This window comes from Podarcis melisellensis (genome assembly GCF_964234715.1).
Source record: "Podarcis melisellensis genome assembly, chromosome: 7".
Taxonomy (NCBI): Eukaryota; Metazoa; Chordata; class Lepidosauria; order Squamata; family Lacertidae; genus Podarcis; species Podarcis melisellensis.
In genome coordinates, this window is record NC_138539.1 from 87,192,574 (window position 1) to 87,219,096 (window position 26,523).

General features: G+C 44.4%; 2 protein-coding genes across 5 annotated transcripts in view; one reads left to right on the top strand and one right to left on the bottom strand.

Annotated features, from left to right (window-relative positions):
- Positions 1 to 709: 709 nt before the first annotated feature.
- ZMAT2 (zinc finger matrin-type 2) lies at positions 710 to 26,360 on the bottom strand (the record flags this gene model as incomplete). Its single annotated transcript, XM_081917910.1, is given in 8 exon segments — positions 710 to 1,348; positions 3,546 to 3,691; positions 7,850 to 7,923; positions 8,903 to 9,026; positions 9,398 to 9,491; positions 26,115 to 26,201; positions 26,203 to 26,261; positions 26,264 to 26,360. Coding segments are annotated over 8 exon segments (825 nt in total). The 3' UTR covers positions 710 to 1,204.
- Positions 26,260 to 26,523, top strand: part of HARS1 (histidyl-tRNA synthetase 1) — a 38,725-nt gene continuing 38,461 nt past the window's right edge. Inside the window, exon 1 of one of the 4 annotated variants that reach the window (XM_081917850.1) lies at positions 26,260 to 26,381. The gene's annotated coding sequence lies outside the window, so the exon portion shown is untranslated. Of the gene's footprint in view, position 26,523 lies in introns of all 4 variants that reach the window. The other 3 variants (XM_081917852.1, XM_081917851.1, XM_081917854.1) reach the window with 3 other exon arrangements.

The following is a 26,523-nucleotide window of genomic DNA, read 5'->3' on the forward strand; positions in this document are numbered from 1 at the left end:
GAGTCACGGCAGGTTTGCCTGAACTAAATCAAGAAAGCAATGAAAATGACATGGGGCATAAAGAGCAGCTGGAGCAGTGCAGATAACACTTCTCCAACCTGAACCAAGATGGGGAAGGAGCCCCATCCTCCCTAAAAACCCTCACCTGCTTCAATAAAATTCAGCAACATGCTTTCAATACGGCCAGTGAAAAGAAGATACTGGAATTCAACAGAGATTCCCTCCTCAATACCTGCATTAAGCCAAAAGGAGGCCAATTTATTGTTTCAACCTTGAAGCTGGAGATAGTCAATGTGAGTGTCTGTTCAGTTATTTTTCTTCTTAAGACGCACACAGAGCCAGCAAGATCATCTACTCCTGCTGAGAGGGTCCAAGTTCTTTGTTCAGATTAGAGCACCACAATCTGCTGCCTTTCCTTATGATCTCCCTATTTTCTATCCCCCCTCCAACCATCAGCATGGCCCTACTGAAGCCCCAAATTCATTTCTCTCGTGTGTGTATTTTACTGTGAGGGGGAGATCATACCCAAACCCTCCTCTTTTTAGCAATCTATTGGAGATATAAAAAATAAGGGGGATGTTTCAGCTCTATGCACAGCCATACAAGCTATAATAGACTCCCAAGGTTCCCTAAAGATAACACACAGTAGCTCAACCTACAAGGATGACCGTTTATGGAGGGAAGTACAGTTCTGAAAGAAAGCCACGTATAAGATTTTAAACACTTTATTAACAGGAAAAGTGTACTCAGCAGAATGTCTCTCGTGCACAGAAGGCCATACAACATGAAGCAAGCAGAACTCGTATAGGGAAAGGGGCAGCTGAAGGCAGGGGCAAGAATTGGGGGCTCCAAAAGAAAGCTCCAACTGCAGGCTCATCACAGGAAATGAACAGTTAAAAAAATTTTGGAAATGGGTTTATCCCCCAAGGAGCTTGGGGGATGGGGGATGCTAAAGTTCTTTATCAGATATTTAGTTTTACCACCTCACAGGCAATTGTGATGTTATCTTTGCAGGCAGGCAGGATACTAGCAACAGCAGGGGGTAGCCAGCCCCACACAGGAAGAGTGTGTGATTCCTTCCCAACTCCTACAGCCAGCTTCTACCAGGGCATTTTGATACAAATTCTCTAATAAAGTCTTCCAAGGGTTTTCAAGCATCATGAGGGCAGAAACAATATCCATCCAGGTGGAAGTTCATGGCTGATCAGTGGCTCTTCTTCGTAGAGCCAAAACCAGAGAAACCCATCACAGCCGCCATCTCGTCGTCTTCCTCAAACGTCAAGTCTTCCTCAGCCCTCCTTTTCTTCTCCCTCTGTTTCTCCTTTTTGTAGGCTTTGGCCTTTTCCTCCTGCAACAAAGGGAAACTGCCAAATGAGTCAAGCTCCCTTGCGCAACCAAAATCTTAAAGACACAACTTAGGGAATCAGACCGCAGAGGCAACATTTTCTTCCCTGTCTGCACAGCAAACAATGGATGGAAGAGAAATGTTGGCTCCTCTGGTTGGTCCCAGAGGAGCAGTGGAAAGACAGCAGCCCAAAGACACTCACACAGAAGTGACATGTGAAGAATACAGTGTGTCCAGCAACTGTCAGCAACTGCTATTAAACAAATGCCAAAGGCTTCATCAGAAATTAACAGTAATGAAAATGCAGCTTTGCTTTAAAAGCAGTGGACATGGATTCTGTACTGATGCCCCATTCCAACAACTGTGGTGCTGAACGATGGCGACAGACAATGTCAGTATCTGATGGCTGTTGGAACAGCCGAGTGACAGCTGCTCAGTGGAACATAAGCTGTGCTCTGAGTGGCTTTGGGGGGTTTTGGCATCAAAGGGTTTCCACAGCTCTAATCAAAATGTTTCGTTCTGTGAGATCACAAGGCCTGGAACAGTGCCAGACGTGTTGGGGGATGCAGAAGTGTGACTTCAGTGACTGACTCCTTGGCAGCTACTGAGGCTGTTGAAGCTCAAAGGACTCTCCTGTTTGCACAACTCTCTCAAACATGCAGGGGCACCGTGGGGCTCTTTCAGAGCAGCCATTGGCAAACGCAGAGAGATCAAACCCATTGGCTTGATTTGTAAAATTAAAAAAAATGCTGTCGGAATGGTAAAGGAAGCTACTTCTGCATTTCCAATATGACATGGTAATTTCATTTCCCCAAACTGGTGAGCAATTGGTTTTCCTCACCTGCAGCCAAACAGCCAGTAAAATGGGGGGGGGGGGAGAGCGAGAGAAAGAGAGCTGGTGTGGCTTATCTAAAGGTTTCACCAAAGCTGCTATGAAACCTTGTACATGTAAGTCACATATCTTATGCAAGGGTTACATTTTGGGGATAGCGTGTACACACAATCTTACTTTCTAGAGTCAGTGCACCCAAAGAGTCTTAAGGGCACCCTGCCCTAAGTCCAGGGAGGCTCTTGTGTGATCTCACATGGGCATCCAAGTTCCCATGAGATCTCGCGAGAGCCTTCCAGAGCCCAGTAAGGACACCTGGGAGCTTAAATGCTCTTTCCATGCCAAGAAAGCCCTGCGCAAAAAGACCTTTTCAGCTCTCCACCTTCTGTGCATTTAATTTGTGTGATTTCAACCAGCCAGCCTTCAACCATGTAAAGCTGAAATCACATATGTTAAACACACATAAGTTGTGAGTTACCTGTAATTCTTCTGTGATTCCCCAGGGAGAAAAGGTGACTGTGCCTAGGAAAGACTGACTTGCCTATGAAAGAAGGTCTACAAATCACACATCCAGGGAAGGATCAGCCTCTCTTCTTTGCTGGGATCTATAAAGGGGTCTGTGCATTCTGTGTTGAATATCAACTTTCTATGCAAAAAAAAAAGCTGGTTCCGCAACCTGCATAAAATATGCACATAGGCCCTGAGGAGTTAAGTGAAGAAATGGTTTCTTTTGTTTCTGGAAGGGCAAGCTGCAATGGATAGCACTGAAGTCTCTCCCACGACAAGTAAAAATCCCCCACAGACAAAAACGTGTTAAAGAAAAAGGTTCTGCCTGTATCAGAAAGGGCAGTGGGGGGAGAGACTATCTCCCCCAGTCTGTCCACCTATCGTGTGAGAGAAATCATTCTAATCTTTGGCACACTTTGGTTTCTAAAAGGAAAAGTGCTGGAACTGCACAGCTTCCCTATAAACAGAGCAAGGCACACTGGAAATAATGCAAGCCCTCCTGAGGTTGCTGCAGACAGAATGAACGACAACAGGAAAAATCTTGGCTGCCACCTGCAGGTCAGTGTTGCACCGAGGAGACCAAACACAGAGAAATATTTCCCTGGCAGCTTTAGCTCCCTGCCTAAGCAACAGGACCAGAGCAATTTTTGGAGTGAGAATAAACTGGTATCAGCACTATGATGGGATTAAAAGCAACCACTATTTCAGAAATACTGGAAAATTAAGAAAATGTATTGCCACACTTTCATTTTTTAGCATGTTAAATGGATCTTTTTAGCCTTCCAATTGTGACAGAAAGCCCCTTAGTTAGGTGTTATTACTCTCCAGGTATGCTAATTGTTTCAATTCCGGGCAACAGTTCACCTCTTCTCTGAGCTCCTTCATCCTCTCCTCAAAGTCATAATCCTTCTGCTTCTCCTCCATTTTTTTCTTGTTCACCTCAAAGCGTTTTTTCACTTGATCCAGTGTGGAGCGCTCCACTCTCATAGACATGCCCAGATTCCTCTGATCTAGAAAAGGAGGGAACCAACAACACTGTCTCAGAAATCCTGCCAATATTCAGCAGCCAAGCAAAAACCTTTGTCCCGTTTGGGAGCAAAATATTACACTTTTCTGGATACCTAGCTTCATCTCACCCCAGCATCTCTCTTCACAGCCGACCAAACTTCAAACTCTCTTAGGCAATAGAGAAAAAGATTAAGAGCCAAGCTGCATCTTGAAAATCATTTTCATCCTTACATTTCTGTAGCAAAGAACTGTGAAAATGCTGTCTTTGAAACTGGCCGCTTTGCACAGTACAGTACAGCCCTGTTTTTAAATGGGCAGGCTATGCTAACTCCGAAGGTTAATTTGAGATATAGGCAATCATGCTCACCAAGCTCTTAATTAATAGTGCATCAGAGTTGAAGGTCTTGATTGACCCAGCAGGGAAGAAGTGGAATAACTATCTTCTGTGCTCTCTCCCTCTTTCTGATTACCTCCATCCCCACCCCAGCTAATATCCAACTATGCATAGCAAATTAGACTTGTGCTGCAAGTGACTGGTGCCTTCTGTAACATTGCAGGATTGCCTCGAAGCCAACTGAGCTTGCAAATACTCTTTTTTCCCTACAGGAAGCAATTCCATGGGGGTGGGGGAGTGCACCTGAGTGATCATGTTGACAAATTCCATAAACTGCATGTCTGAAGTGGGATGAGACCAAATTTGCCTGCTGGACTTGTATCTCCTACAAACGGGTAGCTAATGAGTCATACTCTGCTTGCTTCTTGCATCTATATCTGTCAGAGTTTAATTAAGCCAGAATGCACTGCATATATCATCTAGACATGAGGTGCAATCAGTGTGGGCCAGGAGCAGAACCTTTTTGGTTATCTATCTTTTATTAACTGCCTTGGTTTACATATTGAAGGGAACAGATCAACATTTCTATTAAAAAGATTATCCTTTAGCCTGTAACTGTAGAGATATCTGGTTAGCACAAACAAGAACTAAGGACACTAAAAAATTGGGGCTTTCCAACTATATCATTCATCACTCCTCTGCATTTATTGGAAGTAATCAAAGAATAAGTGTTATGTTACATTTTTTTCTGTACTGCTTTTTGGCCCAGAGTCCGTTAAAGCAGTGGACACAGTTTTAATACTATAAAAGTATAATAAAAGACAATAAATCTGTCATGTAAGACAGCAGGATCATAGCTGAACTGTGAAGACAGTGAACTGACCAAATATGACAATGATCAAGTAACCTAGGGCTGTTAAGCATAACCTTAATAACCTAGGGCAAGTGGCAGAACCTTGAATAACCTCAAATTTATTTAGAAAAAATAGAACATAAAATTAGGCATGTAAGAAAACAGAAATAGAAAAATGCAGTAATATAAGTGAATACATGGGAAAAGACTAACAGTTGGGACCCAAATACTTGAGAGCTTGCAAGATATATGGCATTCAAAAGCAAACCAAACTTTTACTTTCCTCCAACTGAATTCATTTAGTCACCTGGAATATATTTATACCTAGGAGGTATACTTAAGGACAATTTGGGATGAGGAGGTTCTCACATGTTCATGGTGTAAAGATGTCTGTTTAGAAACACTAGAACAGTTTGAAATTTGAACAATAGCTATTTATAGATAAAATTCAGGAAGGTATGGAAATCTGTACCTGTATCAGGGAATGTCAATTATTATTTATATCTTAATTTAAGGACATCAAAGGTGGATTTACAAGCAAAATCAAAACACATTAGTTTCAAATATATATATTCAAAAAATATAAATGTCATCAAGATTCCTGCCACAGCACAACTGGTGTCAGTTGGCCCTGCGATGGGGAGGAAACAGACCAGCTGGAGCAGGCTCTGAAATCCTCTTTGCCTGCCACCTTTACTCTCCTGTTCCTTCCCACAGGCCAGTCTGGCTGGAGCAAGTACCGAGGTTTTTTATTTGGTTAACAAAACCAAATAAAAAAAAGGCCTGATAAGACAGCAGTTGTTTCTGCATCTTCAACGAGCTCCACAGTGCAAGCGTCTTGGCAAATACAGCATAAGCTTTTGTATATATTGATACAAACAAATATTGCATCTCTGTAAGAATTCTGCTGCTGGGATGCAAAAACCAATAGGTCCCTGTGGAGAGATACAGTTAACCTCCACCATGTAGGGTCTGCTATCAAAGCACTGCAAGGAGTCTGCCTCCATATGAATAGCCATTGTTGCAGAATGGCCCCACACATCAAGAACCCTACACTCTCCACAACACCATTATTAGGGGGATTCGTGGGTGGCGCTGTGGGTTAAACCACAGAGCCTAGGACTTGCTGATCAGAAGGTCAGCTATTCGAATCCCCGCGACAGGGTGAGCTCCCGTTGCTCAGTTCCTGCTGCTGCCAACTTAGCAGTTCAAAAGCACGTCAAAGTGCAAGTAGATAAATAGGTACCACTCCGGCAGAAAGGTAAACGGCGTTTCCGTGCGCTGTTCTGGTTCGCCAGAAGCAGCTTTGTCATGCTGGCCACATGACCCGGAAGCTGTACGCCGGCTCCCTCGGCCAGTAAAGCGAGATGAGCGCCACAACCCCAGAGTCGGCCACGACTGGACCTAATGGTCAGGGGTCCCTAGAGATTCTAGTTTGCTCCAAATAAAGAATGCCACACAGAAGAAGCTACCTTCTGATGGATGTTCATGTGACTTCCTCTAAGATCAAGGAAGTCATAAAATGAAATAGAGGGAAATGGGTGGATGAATCAGGGACCTCATCAACGCCCAACCTTCTGAGTGAAGGCTTCCACACTTCCAAGGTGTTCTCTAATCTCCAAGGGAACACCTTCTCTGTCTAGAAAAGTCAGAGATTCCCTCTTCTTATTAAAAAAATGCTTACAAGAACAAAAGAAGAGCCTCCTGGATCAGGCCAATGGCCCACCTAGCACAGCATCCAGGTCTCACAGGGGCTAACCAGATGCCTATGGGAAACCCGCAAGGAGGACCTGAGCACAACGGCACCCTCCCCTCCTGTGGTTTGAAGCAACTAGTGTTCAACATACAGCCTCCAACCACGGAGGCAGATCAAATTACACAAAACACATTTCAACTATGCTGCTTCTTTCCTTGGACCACCAAGTATCAAGTTGGGCAGCCAAGAGAGAAAGGTTCCTATGTTTGGCTTCCCATTTTGATGATGGGGGGGTGTCTTCCTAAGCCCAGAGGAAGTTGGTATGGCAGCAGAGTGGGAGGGGAAGGAGGAGTATGCAACCACTCGTTGAATAAAGAGGTGCAAGGCTGATTTATCCAATAAAACATGAACCATAAATTGTGATTGAAAAACTAGAGGAAGCTATTGAAGAAGGACCACAGTTCAAGGGCAGAGCCTATGATTTTGCATGTTGAATGTCCCTCAGGCAGCAGAGCAAGGGTGACTGATATGACTCAGTATAAAACAGATTCATCCCAGTGACTCATCTCATAGAAACCCTGCCAACACAGTCCAATCAACGATGCCCTGCAGTGCTCAGATCCTGAGACCATGAAGACATGAATGAAAGTTGCTCAGTTCTAGTCTGCAGAACTGAGACTGCAGCCTTTCTTTCCTTCAAATAAACATTGTGAAGACTGCTCCTAGGTGTTCTCACTTACCCATGAAGATGAATAGGATACAAAAGCACCCAAAGGCCTCAGTGGTGAAGGAAAACTGAACCACATCAGTGAGAAGTGAGCCTGTTCCCCCACATGGCCTTGTTAGCCACCATTATCTCAAGCCTCATTCTTATTAATATTATTATTAAACTGCAATTAGTTTGTATCTAGTTTCAATCAGAACTGAGAAAGACTTGAGATCATAGGGCCAAGGAGACCTGTGCATGGAGTACTAAGAGGAGCACTAATACATCATATCTTCACATCACCTCTCTTGGAGCTACATATCCACGTTGGACAAGAGGATGGAACCCTAAAGACAAGTTTCAAAGGAGTAACAAGCATCTGCTCTCCCTCTGGGATCTCCCAATAAAGGAATGAGCAGAATCAAAGGGAACTAGATCTGTGAATGAATACTTGGCAGCTCCCACAGGACCAAAAGCTGCTGAAGGACAATCAGGATAGCTTCCTCTGTTTTCCAAGACAGGTAATATTGTATTTCTTGGCAAATGAAAAAAAAAGGTGCTTTATCCTTACGTTTTTTGCCATTGATATGGTCCAAGAAGTTGATGGAATCTTTAACTACACAGTCACAGACATTACAGTAATACCTGGAAAGAAAGGGGGAAAGGACATCAGTTCTCATATCTAACAGGAGATTTATTTTACGAAAGGCTTCTCAGTTTCTATTTCGTATCAAGGTGAGTACTACACAAGGGCTATCTAGTCAATGTTACTAAACTTTCAGAAATAGGTTGAATACAGGCACAATTTCTCTTCATTAAGTGCTCTGTCTTGCCATCTATGGAAATAACCCCACACAAAGCCCCTTGTCCTGCAGTCTGGAACTTGCATGTGCAAGAAAATATAAAAATTTTCTTGCTGAGCCTAAGAGACTGAACTTTGCTACTTGCCATGTACCCAAGACTTCAGGGGCTCATGAGCTATCTCACAAAGCAAGAGCAGCGCATGAGAATTTGCACAGCAAGTCAGAGCACTTGTCCCACTGCACATTTTCTCCTTCTTGTACTACCATGATATTAAGGTGGATAGGCAGACATGGTGGTATGGAGTGGTATTTTGAGGCCATTCATCCTTAGCAGCAGCTATCACCTATTAGCTCTGCTAAAAAGCTCACTCCAAAATGCGCATCACTTTTAAAGTTTCATTTCCCCCCACGTGAAGTTTGGAGGGGTGGGTGTGCCTTTTTAACCTCTTGCTTTATAGACTTGTTCACCAGTGTAAAATCTCGACAGAGGTTAAAGACCAGGCATGTTCCCCTGAGGGTCACTAGCACTTGAAACTAAAATTCTGGTAATCAGGTAATGCCTAAGGGGTGGAGCCCAGTACAAAATAGGTCTACTCATCTGAAGTGTACAATTTAAAAAATCCAAAGGAAATTCCAACCTCCTTAGCCACAGCAAAATCTGTGCCCTCCATGACCATGTCTGGATTCAGTTTCAATCTGTTAGCCCTCATCCACCTGACCATAACTCCCAGGCACAGATTTAGAACAGAGATAGAGGCATCTGGGTGTTTAGCTGCTGTGTGCTGTATGAACAAGCACTGCAAAGACTCCGGATGACTCACCCTCCCATCTCAGACTGCGGCGTTGTTTTGGTAATAACGATGGTTTTGCCCAGTTTGGATTCCAGGTCCACCTTGTAGTCTCGGTGCCGAAGAAGCTCGCGCTTGACAGGTTGCACTGGTTTGCCTAAAACATAATAAGGTTTTCTTAAAACGCTTCAGTTTAAACCAGGAATTCAAAACTGTATTTCAAAATGCAAAACAATACTTTGTTTATACACTGGACAAAATATGCTCCTCAAGAACTTCAACTTAGTCTTCTCACTTACTTTTAATTCCCTGCTTCTAAAATCAGATGAACCTGCTCTTAATCTTTCTTTGTTTCGTGAACTGCATCAAGAGCATCAGGAAAGGAACCGGTTATTACAATTTGTTTTGGATGGAAGCAGAACACAGAATTAAGTAGTCCGTATTTCTCCTCTGCAATTTTGCCCCCTGCATTATGTTCTACAAACTAAGTCAGTGGCTCTTAACGGAAGAAGTCAATATGTTACAAACCATCTTTCTTTTCTCTCTCTTCCGTGAGTCGTTTCTCTGCAAGCTTCTCATATTCATCTTTGTCCCACTTCCGGCGGAAGTCCAGGTTTTTAGCCTACAAACCAAAGGAAAATGCAGGAATTCAACATTCAATTCAGCAAAGCAAGGATGTCTTAGTCCTGCAAACCACCAAGGGTGACTACAAACAAGTAGCCCAAGCAATCTGGCTGCTGCTCTGTGAGCCAGTCAAAGTTTCTAAGCACTTTTCAAAGGCAGCCCCACATAACAATCCAACCAATTGAAAGTGCAATCCAAAGCACTCTTTTGGAGGGTTCAGCCCTATTGAATAAAGTGGGACTTGCTTCTGAGTAAACCTTTGTTTGTTTGTTTGTTTGATCAATATTATCTTTAAATAGCTGCTTTGCAGATGCAGGGCATGACTTTACTACTTCACTGACTGAAATATGCTTTACAGCTGATGGAGACGGCTACAAGACCAAGAAGCTGGCACTGTGTTATTGCTTATTCTCTGCTAACTATGGCAAAATAAAGGCAAAAGATTTCCAACAAGCATGCAGGAACTTGAGTAGATATGGGAGGCTGGCACAAGCATGATATGCATTTGCGAAATGAGGGTGGTATCACCAAGTCATTAGAAAAACAGAGTTATACCTGGAAAGCTTTAAAGGATACTACTTGACTTCCACGAACTTTTTAGTACAAGGGGGAAATGTAAATAAGAGTGGGTCATGATAGGGCTTTATAAAATTAAACATGGTATAATTTGTTCGGATACAGAAATGAGATATCATTTATAAGATTGTTTTATTGACTAGGTGTGCCTGATTAAAAATACTTTGCATCTGTAAATAAAGAATGAAATGACTTTTTTAAAAAATATGCAAAGGGTGCAAAAAAGTCCCCCCCTCCTATAACAGTAGAACTCTTTCTTATACAATGCTAACTTCAGCCAAAAAAAAAGTACATTGAGCTTCTGAAAAGCACGCAAGAATCTGAGTGTGTCCAGGAAGCAGGCTGACACTCGAGGATATAAATCCATGAAATGAAAGTGAGCACCAAGTAAAACACTCTCAGTGGAATGGATGACCAATATATTCAGAGCAGGCAAAAGAAGTAGTTCTTCACCCAATATACAGCTAACTTATGGAATTTACTGTACGGTGATGGCCATTAGCTTGGCTGGTTTTAAAAAGACATTAGATAAATTTATGGAGGCTAAATTTATCAATGGAATCACTAGTTTCTGAGGCAACACCTATCAGTTGCTGGGGAACATAAAATTGAGAAAAGTTGTTGCCTTGATGTCCACCTTCAGCGCTTCTCCAAAGCATCTGCTTAACCACTGGCTAACACCCCAGAGGACAGGATCACACTTCAAAACGACCTTGACAGATTAGAGAACTGGGCCAAAACAAACAAGATTAATTTTAACAGGGAGAAATGTAAAGTATTGCACTTGGGCAAAAAAAATGAGAGGTACAAATACAAGATGGGTGACACCTGACTTGAGAGCAGTACATGTGAAAAGGATCTAGGAGTCTTGGTTGACCACAAACTTGACATGAGCCAACAGTGTGACGCGGCAGCTAAAATAGCCAATGCAATTCTGGGCTGCATCAATAGGAGTATAGCATGTAGATCAAGGGAAGTAATAGTGCCACTGTATTCTGCTCTGGTCAGACCTCACCTGGAGTACTGTGTCCAGTTCTGGGCACCACAGTTCAAGAAGGACACTGACAAACTGGAACGTGTCCAGAGGAGGACAACCAAAATGGTCAAAGGCCTGGAAACGATGCCTTATGAGGAATGGCTAAGGGAGCTGGGCATGTTTAGCCTGGAGAAGAGGAGGTTAAGGAGGTTAACATGATAGCCATGTTCAAATATATAAAAGGATGTCACATAGAGGAGGGAGAAAGGTTGTTTTCTGCTGCTCCAGAGAAGCGGACACGGAGTAATGGATCCAAACTACAAGAAAGAAGATTCCACCTAAACATTAGGAAGAACTTCCTGACAGTAAGAGCTGTTCGACAGTGGAATTTGCTGCCAAGGAGTGTGGTGGAGTCTCCTCCTTTGGAGGTCTTTAAGCAGAGGCTTGACAACCATATGTCAGGAGTGCTCTGATGGTGTTTCCTGCTTGGCAGGGGGTTGGACTCAATGGCCCTTGTGGTCTCTTCCAACTCTATGATTCTATGATTGTATGACCACTGTTGGAAACAGGTTGTGGAACCAGATGAACCTTTGATCTGACCCAATAGGACAAGGCAGATTTGTAAAACAGGAAGAGGCAGAGTGTGCCTTATGTTTTCCCAAGGAAACAAGCATCATATCTTTAAAAAATAAAGAGACTTCCCAATAGGATGGGGCAAGCATTTGGCACAGTGACACCTAGCCACCCAGATGCCATGTTAGGAAATTCTAGGGCAAATTCTCCTCCTGATAAAGAAACACAGATACATAGTAGAAGAGAGCAGGGGAACTATTTCACAGATGGGGTGCAAAACTCGGCAACATCCAAAGATCTTCTCTTAGACCCATTTAAGGTTTAAGGTTAAAAAGGCAATTTATTTCAGGAATGTGGGTTATACTTGCTTCCCATCTTTTTAAACCTCGTAACAATTAGCAGCACAGGACATAGAACCACCTGCTTGGCCAGACAGATGTGCTCTTCAAGCATAACTACATGTGGCCTAATATATAGGGGGAATGCCTCCATGGGCCAGCCCTACATCTAGTTGAGTCAGCCTCTTAATTCTGCCATTCCTGCACCAAGCAGCAAAAAGCAAGGTGTTCTCAAGCAGCAGTTCCTTAATTCTGGAAACCCATTTTTTTCTGGATGTTCCAAACCTGGACCTCTGCTTAAACTACCATTTCGTAGCCAGATGTAATATGGGTAGCTGAGTTGTAGCTTTCAACTTTTAAAAGAAAAGGAGAGGGGGAAAGAGAAGAGTTTTAGTATTTTTCAAGTTTTTTAATCTGCCTTCAAAAATACTATGACTGTTTTAAATTAATGTTGCCTGCCCAAAGCATTCAGGAGAGGAGAGCTTCAAATTTAAATTATGTTAAGTTTTACATTTTTAAATTGTTACTAAGCCTGAGCCTAAGGGATACTTAGAATGAAAAATCTAAAATAAAATTAGTCAAGCATTTCTACACAAGCATTTTAATTTTGGTGCTTTTTTCTTGTTATTTCTTTCACCCTTTGCAGGATTACAAGATTTGAATTTCAGCGTAAGAGCCTTGAGACCTCTCTCTTTAGCTGTTTTTCCTTTTCTTCTTCGGGGTTGTAGTTCTACTGACAGATACTTTCTCATTTAGCCCAGCAAGACAGCATCTTCTAGCCTTCCTCTAACATTGCATCCCGACTCTGCAACAACTAAATAAGCACAAAAACAGGTTCCCCTGTATGGTTTTTCATTCTGAGTGTCTCCCTGTTCATGAATAAACCTATGCGGGAGACCATCAAACAAAGTTAAGAGAGAAGGAGCTCAGATTGCACAACAACCCTCCGCGTACATCAGCTGTATGCTACAACCTCTGGGTTGAGGGGGTTGCATTAATAAGTGACAAAATCCACACAACTTCATTCCTAAGAATAAAGCAAATGTACAGTTGTACCTCGGGTTAAGTACTTAATTCGTTCCGGAGGTCCGTTCTTAACCTGAAACTGTTCTTAACCTGAAGCACCACTTTAGCTAAGGGGGCCTTCTGCTGCCACCGCGCCGCCAGAGCACAATTTCTGTTCTCATCCTGAAGCAAAGTACTATGTAACCCGAGGTACCACTGTACATGAAATAGCCTATGATACCAAGCACCATTCCATAATTCCTCCCAAAAAAAAACACCCCAGCATTATTTTACACACAGTAGGCATATCTCTAATTTATTTCATTTGACTCAAGAAAGAATTTCTACACTGAAAGCGTTTTAGGGCCCACAAATAAAGTTTCCAAGAATTAGGGCCACCACAAATAGTGAGGTGAGGTGAAAATATTCTCTGCTAGAAAATTCTCTGGAGAATATTCTCCACAAACTGTAAATTCTAATTTTACAACCCACATTAAAAAAATCTAGTAAATAATAAGCCAAGCTGTGATACTGCCAATGTAAGTAATGAAAAATGAATAATTATTTTTTTGATCCAGTTACAATTACTGGGCATTGTGTCATTCACCATTGGCAGTTCTGAAATGTGAGCTACAGAAAACCTCTTCTTTTTTTAAGTTTTAAAAATGCTATTCATTTAATGCGATGAACATTTGAATTCGTATGTACTCATGTAGTGGACCTGAGTTTTTTATATTCCTTTTACTTTAAAAGCTACATTTCATTCATACACAACATAATTATAATTCAAATTTGATGATAAATATACGGTTAGAGGCAAGCTTAGTGATTAACACGCTGAATTTTCAATTTCAAGTTTGGTGCAAAAAATCAAAGAATGTGAATTCACTGCATTGCCCCATTGAATAAAAGTATCTGTAGTTTTTGGTTGCCATCCGAACAAGCATACCCATGAATAAACATGTATATTAACTAATTATATCATTTTCAATGCATTAAAATGAATATTCTCCTATTTTAAATGAAAATTCTCTAATACTCTCAATAAACGAGAATATTCTCTGAAAGATTATTCTCGAGAATTTAACATCACTAACCACAAATAAGGTTTCATAGAATTAGGGCAACCACTGAAGAGCCTTTCTTCCTGGTATTCCCCAACCTGATATTTCTTAGTTGTGGGCCTGCACATATGGCTTCCATGGCGGATTGTATGGGTCTGGGCAGCTTCATTTGGGTTTATGTTGTGCTTCAAATAACCTGCATGCCTCTCACACTTCCCAGGAGCTGGAGCCAGAGCTGGGGCCCAGGGGCCCTGGCCCTAGCCCTAATATAAAAGGAAACCCATGACAGACAAGCAATTGGCTATATGTGGATGTTGGTCCATCAAGACACCTCCTGTTGGAGTAGCCTGGCAACGTTCTCAGCTTTGGACTGCTCCCAACCTTGCCTATTAGGCAGCCACAATCAGGACATTAGGTTGTATCCAACTAAAATTACTCAGAGTAGATAGACCCATTTCAATTAATTGACCTAATTAGACATGACCATTGGGTCTACTCTGAATAAAAGTTAGTTGAATAAAACCCTTGAACTTGGGCCAACTTTACACCAGACCAGTGCTCTGAAAGACCTGCTCCCTGCCTTGCAAGCCTTTTTCCACCTGGCCTGGGAGGGTGGGGCCTGACTGACTCCAGCTACAAAGCTGAGATTGCTGAACAGACGCTTGGGCTAGGATATTGTTCAGAGAGCGTTGTTGGGCGAAGGGCTGTTGTTGCTGTTACTGATATTCATATTTTGTATCTTAGTTTTATATTTTCTTATTATTCATGAAGAAATTGTTCAGTTTGGCAGTGTACTTTTTGATGTTTTATTTTTTGTTTATGACTACTTTTGTGATGTTTGTAATTATGTAAGGTGCCTTGAGCATGGTTTCAACTATGGAAAAGTGGCATACAAATGAAATTATTATTATTACTTTATTTATTTATACCCTGCCCATCTGGCTGGACTTCCCCAGCCACTCTGGGTGGCTTCCAAAACAAAATATTAAAATACAGTAATCCATCAAACATTAAAAGCTTCCCTAAACTGGGCTGCCTTCAGATGTCTTCTAAAAGTCTGGTAGTTGTTGTTCTCTTTGACATCTGGTGAGAGGGCGTTCCACAGGGTGGGTGCCACTACCGAGAAGGCCCTCTGCCTGGTTCCCTGTAACTTGGCTTCTAACAGTGAGGGAACCGCCAGAAGGTCCTCGGCACTGGACCTCAATCTCCAGGTAGAATGATGGGGGTGGAGACACTCCTTCAAGGTATACTAGACCAAGGCCGTTTAAAGGTCACCACCAACACTCTGAATTGAGCTTGGAAACATACTGCGAGCCAATATAGGTCTTTCAAGACTGGTGTTATGTGGTCCCAGTCACCAGTCTAGATGCCGCATTCGGGATTAGTTGTAGTTTCCAGGTCACCTTCAAAGGTAGCCCCACATAGAACACATTGCAGTAGTCCAAGTGAGAGATAACCAGAGCATGCACCACTCTGGTGAGACAGTCCGCGGGCAGATAGGGTCTCAGCCTCAGTGGTGCATACCAGGTGGAGCTGGTAAACAGCTGCCCTGGACACAGAATTGACCTGCGCCTCCATGGACAGCTGTGAGTCCAAAATGACTTCCAGGCTGTGCACCTGGTCCTTCAGGGGCACAGTTACCCCATTCAGGACCAGGGAGTCCTCCACACCTGCCCGCCTCCTGTCCCCCAAAAACAGTACTTCTGTCTTGTCAGGATTCAACCTCAATCTGTTAGATGCCATCCATTATGTATGTATGTTTGTGCGTGAGAGATAGCAAATGCCCTGTCACGTGGCCCGGATAACTCAGTTGGTTAAAGCGTGGTGCTGATGATGCCAACGTTGCAGGTTTGATCCCTGTGACAGCTGTGTACTCCTGCATTGAAGGGTCAGGCATCCCCAACCTGCGGCCTTCCAGACGTTTTGTCCTACAACTCCCATGATCCCTAGCTAACAGGACTAGTGGTCAGGGTTTATGGGAATTGTAGTTCAAAACATCTGGAGGGCTGAAGGTTGGGGATGCCTGGACTATATGATTCTCAGGGACATTTCCAACTCTACAAATTCCATGATTTTATGTGTCCTTCTCCTATCTCCTGAAGTAGTTGAATATCACGAGTCCCAATCCCAGGTTGCAACAGGCAAGAAGGGGAGGAGTTGAGACCAGGAAACAGATGCTAGAGGACCCAGGACCCAGGCAGATTTGGATAGGGAATCAAGACACTGAATGCATATGGTTCTAGTTTTGTCTGATCTCATTTTTGCTTCTTGAGATGACGGCTGCTGACCAAGCATGCAAAAGATGAGTTGGGCCTTGTTCCCACCGCTCTTCAGGATAGGGCTCAAACTTGCACCTCCCATTTTCCAGCCTCATTATCTCAAGCTCCAGGGAGTTTTTCATCCATTGTTGGTTATCTTAGTTCAGAGGTCAGCAACTTTAACCAGAGAATGAGCCAGTCGACTCTCGGTCTGTCTGAGGATGGGCATGTGCGCACGAACGCTCTTCCAGGTCGCAGGAGCACCTGTACGTGTAGGCTATTTCTGGCGCTCCTCCAACCCATGGGCCTTAGGTTGCCGACCCCTGTCTTAGTTCATACCTCCTTCCTGTCTAACACTGGGCCTTGAGCCCTTCTTGCACTGATGCTACCTTTACTGGGGGCTATCTGAATGCTCTGTTGTACTGCCTCTCTTTTCTTCCCTTTGTGTAGTAGGATGATGGCTACTAATCTGTGTGGATGATATAAGGAAATAAGGACCCCTATGTGCAGGGATTCCTGGAGATTTACAGTTGCTGTATTTTTCCTGCAGACAGTGGTTCATGCAGGTACTGTGATGTGTCTGTTTTTGGCTGATTGTATGGGTTGGTGCCGAGGGAAGGCTATAATTGGGACATTTCCTTGTCACTGCACAGATTGGCTCCTTATGATGGGGAGTTAACCGCACAGAGCTCTGTGAATGGTAGGAGTCAGGGATGTTACCATGGACACTGAGAGAGTGACTGGTGCCCCTATAGGCTTTTAGGGTGAGTTGGGTTTCTCCCCGTTCCGCTTTTCTGAGGGGTGCACAGGATCTCAACTAAGTTACACTCACAGCTGGAGGGAATCCGAGAAGGATGCAGTCGCTCCAGCAGCACACCCCACCTCCATGGCACAGCATGCACATGCCCTGGGTGCCAGCGGGGCATGCTCTGCCACTGCAGAAAGGTCTGCCAGACCCTTGGGAATCGTGAGTCATTTAACAGTGAGGGTAACACTACAGAGCATGGACATAGGTGGAATACACTACTGGGTGGTTTCAAATATGTGCATTTTAAAGTCTGTATTGATAAAGCAGAGGGGAGGAGTGGTCTGCAAACAGTTCTCTCTGTCTAATTATGACTTTGGGGGAAACGGGAAAAGCCTTAGCACCCTAACAAGTCATATTCCCCCTTATTAGTCAAATGAATGATCTTACAACAATAAAAACAAGCAACAGAAGCCTCATTTAAAAGAAGTGCAGCACTGGAATCAAATTTTCATGCCACTCTTACCCCTTGCAATTCTTAAAATGGAATCACTGCAAACAACTACAGCTAAGAATTAAGAGAGCCCCAGAGAGAGGTTGAAATCTTGATTCATTTATTCCCAGAGCCTGTTAAGTGGTTTAAACATGTCATGACTAAGATCATTAGCCACTTCTCCAGGTAAAAAGAAGAAAGGAGATTTACAAGGCAGAAATTAACATTAGAGGGGGAGGGTATTTTCCAGATTCAACCTCACTGAAGCAGCACTATCACAAATCAAAGTTGGCCTGTGCCTGGAGAGAAGGCAATTTACTAGCTGCTTCACTTTTCTCCTAGATAATAAAAAGAAGCTGTAGCCTTTTGAAGATCTTTTAGCCATGTCCCTAGGCCAGGCAGAGAGAAATGAATCAAACTCAACTTCAGATCTTGCTGTAATAAGGCATGGCTTGTGATTCCAAAGAAACTTTTCCAGTGTGATCAAACGAGGGGTTTGCTGGAAGCCCCAACATCTTTTAACAAGTGCTTAGCAGCTACAGTGAATCTCTCCCCAAGAGAAGACATAAGTTAAGGAGAAAAAAGGACCTCAGGCTAACGTTCATCACAGGGCACAAAAACACAGGAAATGTTCGGCTGCATAAAACAAGATTCAGTCAAAGCTGCCACCAGAAAAAGGACCTCTAATGTGATACTTTTGTTCTTAACGGTTGTACAAATGCATTTCTTCAAACAAAAAAACACATTTGGGTAGCAAAATGTTTGGATAAACAAGAGCGTAGTTAAGGTGAAGTTCTAGAGAATAAAATAGTTTGTGTCTGCTGTGGCAGGGAAACACAAGAATAACCCTACTGGATCACAGCAAAGGTCCATCTAGCCCAGCTTCCTGTTCTCACAGCGGTCACTGTGCAACGCATCTCTTTCAAACCTACAGTTGAGGATAGAATTTCAGCCGGAGCTCATCAATCTGATGTCTGAGCTGGACATGTACATCACCCAAGTTCTTGGCTCCTGGTACAAGTTTCTTAGCTGTACCCACAGGCACACTGCTGTTGAGGGCAAGTCAAACCAGAGTTTACATTGCCTTGCATTGGCAGATTTGTCAGAGAACTCTGTCAATTTGTGAAATTTATAAGCAAACACTCTCTGCTTCTTTCCAACTGGACCCCACTTCCAGATCCAGCCCCTGGACCCGTGGGGAAATTGTACCAGAGATATGGTTCCGCTGCCCCTGGTGGGATTATGCCACCCTAAAAAGTACAGATGCCATCCTAGTAGGCAGACCTAGCTTCCTTGGCTTCCTGGCCTGCAATCCCCAAATGGTCAAACTCCTGTCTGCCTATTCCCTTCTTTCTTTCCTACTGTGCTAGTGTGGTGTAACAGCTAGAGTGTTGGACCAGAACCTGAGAGAACAGGGTTCAAATCCCTGATCAGCTACGAAAGTCACTGGGTGACCTTGGGCCAGTGTCTTAGCAGTGTTCGAAACTAACCGGGTGCCAGTTGCATTTCACAACAGGCAACCAGTCTTTTGTGAGGAAGTGGAGATGTCTGGGCATCAAGTTTGGCGACTAACACCTCCATCTGGCAGGCTACTGCTGCTGCCATACCATGCCATTCAGCTAGCTTGTGGGGCAGCATGGCACTAAAAGAAATGTTTCTTTTGGTGCTGCACTGCTGTGCAGATCAGCTGATCTGTGGGGGACCTAGGCATTCTGTTGTGGTGACATTTATATCTCACCACATTTATATCTCAATTTCTAACACTGTGTCTCAGCCTAACCTACCTCACAGGGTTGCTGTGAGGATAATATGGGGACGAACAGAAGAACCATGAATGCCAACTTGAATTCCTTGGAGGAAAGGTGGGATACAAAGGCAATCATTCAATGGTGCCAAAGGACTCAGACTAGGAATGTAGTGCTCCCAACCTAATGCTTGCCTCCACAACACTATAAGCTACCAGGTCAATTCTCTCTCCCTCAATTTCCCTTCCTTTAAACAGACATCTTCAACAGTTCATAGCCATAGCTGTCAACTTTGCCCTTTTCTTGCGAGGAATCCTATTCGGAATAAGGGAATTTCCCTTAAAAAAGGGAAACGGTGTCAGCTATGTTCATAGCAGCCCTCAACCAAAGGCTTAATTTCTAAACTCTGAATGAGTCCCAGGGCTAACATCCCAAACCTGGAAATTTAGAGGAATGTTTCCACCATTGTTTTCTCACAAACACCTCTAAATACCCATTTGAAAATCATGTACAGTGGTACCTCGGTTTACAAACTTAATCTGTTGCTGAAGTCCGTTCTTAAACCAAGGTGTGCTTTCCCTAATGAGGCCTCCCGCCGCCGGCACCCTTCCACCCTTCGGCTTCCATTTGTAAACCAAGGTAAAGTTCGCAAACTGGAACACTACTTCCGGTTTTGCAGAGTTCATAAACCAAATAGATCATTAACAGGGCTGTTCGTAAACCAAGGAATCACTGTATGTAGAATGCAAGGTTTCCAGTTGTCAGAAAAGGTTGCCAGCATTTTTGTGTTCCCAACGTATTTAATGCTTCTATGTTTCCCTGGAAGAGCTTGAGTCCATCAAAATTGAAGAGGGTAAGAATGATCTCCAATGATCCTGGCAGCTTACTGATCCTTTTTCCACTGATCCCTAATACGGAATTCACCTTTTTCAGCACTGTAACACACTGTGTCAATATTTTCATTGAACTACCCACCTTGATCACAATATCTCTTTCCTGATCAACCACTACCAGATAAGACATCATTAGTATATATGTGAGATTGATTTTTTGCCCCAATGTGCATCACTTTACACTTGCTTATATCTAATGACATTTGCCATTTTGATGCTCACTCACTGAGCATGGAGAGATAAATTTGGAGCCCCTTACAATCCCTTTTTGGGTTTTACCACCCTGTACAATTTGGTACCATCAGCAACCTCACTCCTAATTCCAGATCACCTATGCACAAGTGTAAACATGGATCTTTATCTCTCTGGTTTCATGTCATGCACACTTAAAGCTCATAGTGGAAGATGACGGAGACAGGGCACTTTGCACATAACAGCCCGCCCACAGAACACATGTAGAATAGCACACTGCTATTCCTAAATTCCCAAGAAGGCCTCTCCTCAGGATCCCAGACACAAACACCCAACAACTGCAGGTGCCAGGGCAGCATCAGGCGGAACAAGGAACGGAGGACAGAAACAATACTGCATAGCTATCATAACTGTCTCTCATGTCTCCCCCAACCCTCCTTGCTATATACAAATACTGTATATTGCTTTAACACTCTTCCCCCAACAGCAGGGAGCACTGTCTCCCACACACAAGAAAGCTCTCTGCTGACAAAAAGCAGGCATTCCACTCATTCCCACTGCTGGAAGTGACTCCTGAACACATTTGCCTTGTGTGATCACAGCCCAGATGCATGGGGAGCACACCAGCAGCAGCAGTGGAGAATCTTAAGCCTAACAGGTCTCCTAATTTGACCCTCAAGGCTGTTTTGGGCTGACACACTCACCTGGCATCATATTATGTCAGGCAATAAAAGGTAAAGAAATAGTTGCAAAGGAGCAACCAGTTTGTGTGTGCCTTGGAGTGGCTCCCAATTGTTCTTTTGCAGTCCCAGCTTGCATTCACCACTGTTTAAATTTGGTGCTGAACACAAGCCCTATTCCTTTTTGGGTTGGATCGGTTTCGCCTGGCTTCATAGGATGTCAGGTGACGGGACAGCCAGATATCATGTGTGGCCTCTGGAAGATTGGCCACTATTTGATCTGGCCATCCAACTGAGAGTGGTTCTCAGTTTACAGAATCCCACTGCAGCCCCGAAGGTGGTGGAGGTGGGACCATTTGCTCTTCTTTCTCTTCTCCCTCACACACATTCATCCAGGGACTATGTGCTCCAGCTGCTGACAAAAGTCATGGTTCATTATCTGTGTCTCCCTTGCACTCTCCCAAGAACTATCCCATACCTGTTCTATGTGGAACAGGAGGGTGGCCCACACCATACCCAGCAGCAGTGGTGTTCCTTGCAGTTAGTTCAATGACTTAAGATTGTTAGCCTACTTGCCAGGGCCAGACAGACTATCAGCAAAGTACGATAAGAAATTCAAAGGCTATGTGGCACAATCATTAAAAGACGTAATGAATCAGATAATAATCACAGGGAAGGTGCCAGATTCCTGCAAAGATGCCTATATCACACTTATCCCAAAACCGGACAAGTATGTATTGTTAGTCAAAAATTATAGGTCGATCTCTCTATTAAATAATGATTATAAGTTGTCTGCATAACATATTGGTTACAATACCATCAACTTATATTTAAGATTGACAAAAAGAAAGATTTCTTTAATGAAATCTCTAAATTTGAAAAGGAGCTTTTAGAAAATAAGACTAAATTATTTTCAGAAATGTATAAATTATTATTAGCATGGCATACGGAAGACGAACAGGTCAAATCAGTAATGATACACTGGGTGAGGGATTTTGGATATGATACAATCAGCAGCATGGGAGAAGTTATGGAATTGGGACTTAAAATTTACGGCGTGCTATACTTTGAAAGAAAATTATATGAAAATGATGCATTGTTGGTATTTAACTACTGGCAAATTAGCTAAAATGTATAAAGCAAGATCAAACACATGCTGGAAATGTAAGGAAAAAGAGGGCACCTTCTATCATATGTGGTGGACTTATAAAGTAGTAAAAGAATTTTGGGAGATGATATACAATGAATTGAAAAAAAATGTTTAAAATAACCTATTCTAAAAAAAGAAGCTTTTCTTTTAGGAATTGTAGGTGCCGAAATTCCTAGTGACCAGAAAAGACTTTTCATGTATGTGACTACTGCTGCCTGGACACCCAGAGATGGAAAGAAGGCACAGTCCTTACCAGAGAAGAATTGCAGATTAAACTGATGGACTATGAAGAAATGGCAAAACTGACTGGAAGAATCAGGAAAACCACAATTTCAATAAGGAATGGGGAAAATATATAATTTACCTAAAAAAGCATTGTAAACAATTAAAATTATTAGTAGGATTGGAATAATGCCTGTAGTTAAAATTTGGACTATGGTTTTATCAGAGATTTAATACAGTTGGACTAAAAGAGAAGATGTAGCAGAAAAAGTGAACATAAGGACTCACAAAAGGGGAGGAGGGACGTCCAAGGGAACTTATGGAAATTGTTTGATTTTTTTTGCTTGATGATTGTTTGTTAATCTGAACATTTAAATAAATTTATAAAAAGAGATTGTTAGCCTACTTGTCCCTAGCAGGCTCCTGTACTCTTGCAAGCTCCATGACAGACAGTCTGGCAGGAGGTGTAAGTGTTCCTAGCACGGAACTGATGTACAACCAGGGGCCCTGCTGAGGCAGTTGATTTGCAGCATCGCATGTCTTTCTTTCACTGAAGCTGCTCGATAAAGGCTCTGACATTGACAAATGGTGTTTCTCTGTTGTTGGAGAATGCTGAATTCTTTTCCCACCTAGAAAAATCTGGCTTCACCTAGCCTCAAGATGGGACTGTGAGAAGGAGCAGGGAGCTTCATGGGCAGTGGCCCTGCTTCTCTCTAATCACTTAATTTTGCAGGGCTGTGAGAGATCAGGTGTCTCAGGGTGCACTAGTGGGCAGAGAGAGATGAGGAGCAGGGGCAATAAGCCCAGCTGGGATGCCACCCAACAAGGGTGGGCCACCAGAAGAAAGGTGGGAGATAGATGGGGGGGTTGCCAAGGGAGTTGGTGGGCCAAAGGGACTATGGGCCTATACAGTGCTCCTCCTTACAGGTTCAGATGTGCCTCATTGTGTGGATCACTTCCCACCTTTCTTAGTTTGGGGGTGTACCCGATTTGAACCAGGACCCCAAGAATGTGAAAAATAAGCTATCCTGCTAGTCCAAGGCTCCTCCTCTAGGCTTTGTACTCCTGGCAGTTATGAGTGGGTGTTGGGTTTAGGGACCAGGAGCCAAATGCCCCACGAATGCAATTCCTGTCTACTGCTGTGGCTGCTTAAAAAAACTGCTCTGTGAAGCTTGCTGTGTGGGTTCAAGTTCTGAACCTCTTCTGGTTCTGATATGTCTTGGGGGGTGGCGGGCAGGGGCAGGTATGTAAAAGGTGAACAGGGTTCTCCAACTTCTCAACCCTGTGCCCTATGAAGTGAGTTACTGAAAACAGTTGCTTTCAGTTTTGTGTCTTCCCATGGTTTCTTAGCAAAAGTGTTTTCCCCCTAGCTGAGTAGGCTCTTTTCCCAAGAGGCCTGTGTGTGTCCTCTGCAGGTACCCTGCTGAGAAGCTATGTAGACACTGTGTTTTGTATCCCCTCCATCCTTCTTTTGGGGAGTTGTGCTTTAAAACAGCACTTGTGAGCAGCTTATGGCATATGGGGATTTGAACTCCTGTCTGTTGGAATGCCTGCAGACTTGCAGTATCCGGTTCACTGCTGGCTGTGCCACAGGGGCTGAGAATGGGAGTGCCTTAAGTGATGTGTGTATTGTGAGGCATAGTGTGTCCCCAACACTGTGAGCTTCACTGGCTTCTACCGTGTGTCGATGGAATATGGGCACAGTCCCAAACTGGTGAGAACTGGTGGAATTTCAAGGGGACACTTGGTGCATATCTGATATTTTTACACCATTTTTGTATCTTCTGATTGTGCAAGTTCCTCTCCTGTCCATCCAAATTAAACGTGCAGTGGATACAGCAGTTGTTCAACCTGCCTAACAGCTATGTACCTGAAGCCCCAGAAAAAAAAAAGTATTTTATTGTTCTGTAAGTTCTGAGGTGGGACGTGGGTGGCGCTGTGGGTTAAAGCCTCAGTGCCTAGGACTTGCCGATCGAAAGGTCGGCGGTTCAAATCCCTGCGGCAGGGTGCGCTCCCGTCGCTCGGTCCCAGCGCCTGCCAACCTAGCAGTTCGAAAGCACCCTCGGGTGCAAGTAGATAAATAGGGACCGCTTACTAGCGGGAAGGTAAATGGCATTCCGTGTGCTGTGCTGGCTCGCCAGATGCAGCTTGTCACGCTGGCCACGTGACCCGGAAGTGTCTGCGGACAGCGCTGGCTCCTGGCCTATAGAGTGAGATGAGCGCACAACCCTAGAGTCTGTCAAGACTGGCCCGTACGGGCAGGGGTACCTTTACCTTTTTAAGTTCTGAGGTAGTGGCTAGGGTGTTCAAAGCCGCACGCAGCCATAAAACTGACTTGCTGACACTTTGGCCATTCTAGAATGATCCTATCTCATAGGTTTGTTTTGAATATATGCTGCTCTAAGCTTCCTGGGGAAAAGGATGCAATAAAAATGTTAAGTCAGTAAAAATCAAGTTGTCCTGCGGAAATAAGTAAATAAAATATTTAAGTTCCTCTTTGGAAAGAAAGCAACCAACGGCAGCTTTTGGGTCTACAAATTTCTTGTGCTATTTTGGGGTCTTGGGTGACACCGCAATTGAAGGTTGCACCTCTGAATTTTGCAGAAACCATCTCTCTCTCTCTCTCTCTCTCTCTCTCTCTCTCTCTCTCTCTCTCTCTGTGCATGCCCAAAATGTTACCAGCTCCAAAAAGACACCAACCATGTCATTTCTACATACCCCTTTCATACCCAGCTGGCAGATCAGTCTCATGCAGAGCTGAGCTACCTAAACTGGATTATTTCAAGGGGCTTAAGCGCAGCTAACTTCCACAGGACCAAGCTGCGAGTCCCTGAGGTCTGTGGCAGTTAAGGGCGCTGCATCCCACGAGACACAGGTGAGCCCAGAGGCGCCTCCGCGGGCACAGCAGCTCCCAGATTTCACCCAGAAGTCCCAAGGCGCAAAGCAGAGCGAGAGCAGGGAGGCAAGCGGCTGCGGAAAAGCGAGAAGCAACCGTGGCCAAGAAGCAGCAAGAGCTGTAAAATGAAGATGTGACTCCCCGCAGGCGCCCAGAATGATGTTTGGAATTCTTCCCCTCAGGACTTTGGGGCAGCACCAACCGAAGACGGAGCAAAGTCCGGAACTTTCACCACTGTTCACCAACTTTCTCTGTTAAACAGAGACCATCTGCTGCTACGTCCGCAGCTCCGGCTGATCTCGGGAGAGGACGAAACTCGGGTCCGCCGCTTGCAGCCATGTCATTTCTACATACCCCTTTCAGACCCAGCTGGCAGCTCAGTCTCATGCAGAGCCGAGCTACCTAAACTGGATTATTTCAAGGGGCTTAAGCGCAGCTAACTTCCACAAGACCAAGCTGCGAGTCCCTGAGGTCTGTGGCAGTTAAGGGCGCTGCATCCCACGAGACACAGGTGAGCCCAGAGGCTCTTCGTTAGGACGCGGCTTGCGGGGCGCTTACTTGTGAGTAAACACGGGCAAGCACGTGAGAGGCGCTGGGCGGCCAAGGAGGCGGGACCCTCGTCCGCCCGAACGGGGCCTGAGGGGGGGTCTCCGGTGTCCCCCCCCCACGGGAGGCCGGTGGGCGCAGGGGGGTGGGCAGGGGCGTGAGCTGAGGGGGCTTTCCGCCCCTGCCCCCCGGAATGCCTAAATGTTAAAGCAAGGAACAGACCGAGCCCTTCCTTCCTCCTCCTTTTCCAAAGTAAGCCCATTACCTACCCCGCTGCCCGACGCCATCTTGCCCAGGAAGCGACCCGGTGAGTCGTAAAGTGTCGCGCGCGTCGCCGTTTCTCCCCCCGCCTTTCCCGCCACGATCGTAAAGCACCGACAGGAAGCGGCGCCGGCCCTTAGCAAGTGCTTCCGGGTGCAGTGGCCGCCCGCGAGCACATAGAGCCAGCAGATGTTGAAGAGTGACACACGCAGCCTGGATGGCTTCGCCGAGATCCCTTCCTCCGCGGCCTCCATTTCCCTCCGTTCAGAGCGCCGGTCAGCGGGCCGATATTGTTGTTTTTATCGGTTACACTTTAGCGATGCTTTGCAGTAGCTTCTGGGAGTGAATTTCCGTTCATCTTTCTTCTCGCTGGTATTTTCAGGGTTAACTGTGTCGCGCACTGGTAGATTCAAAGGG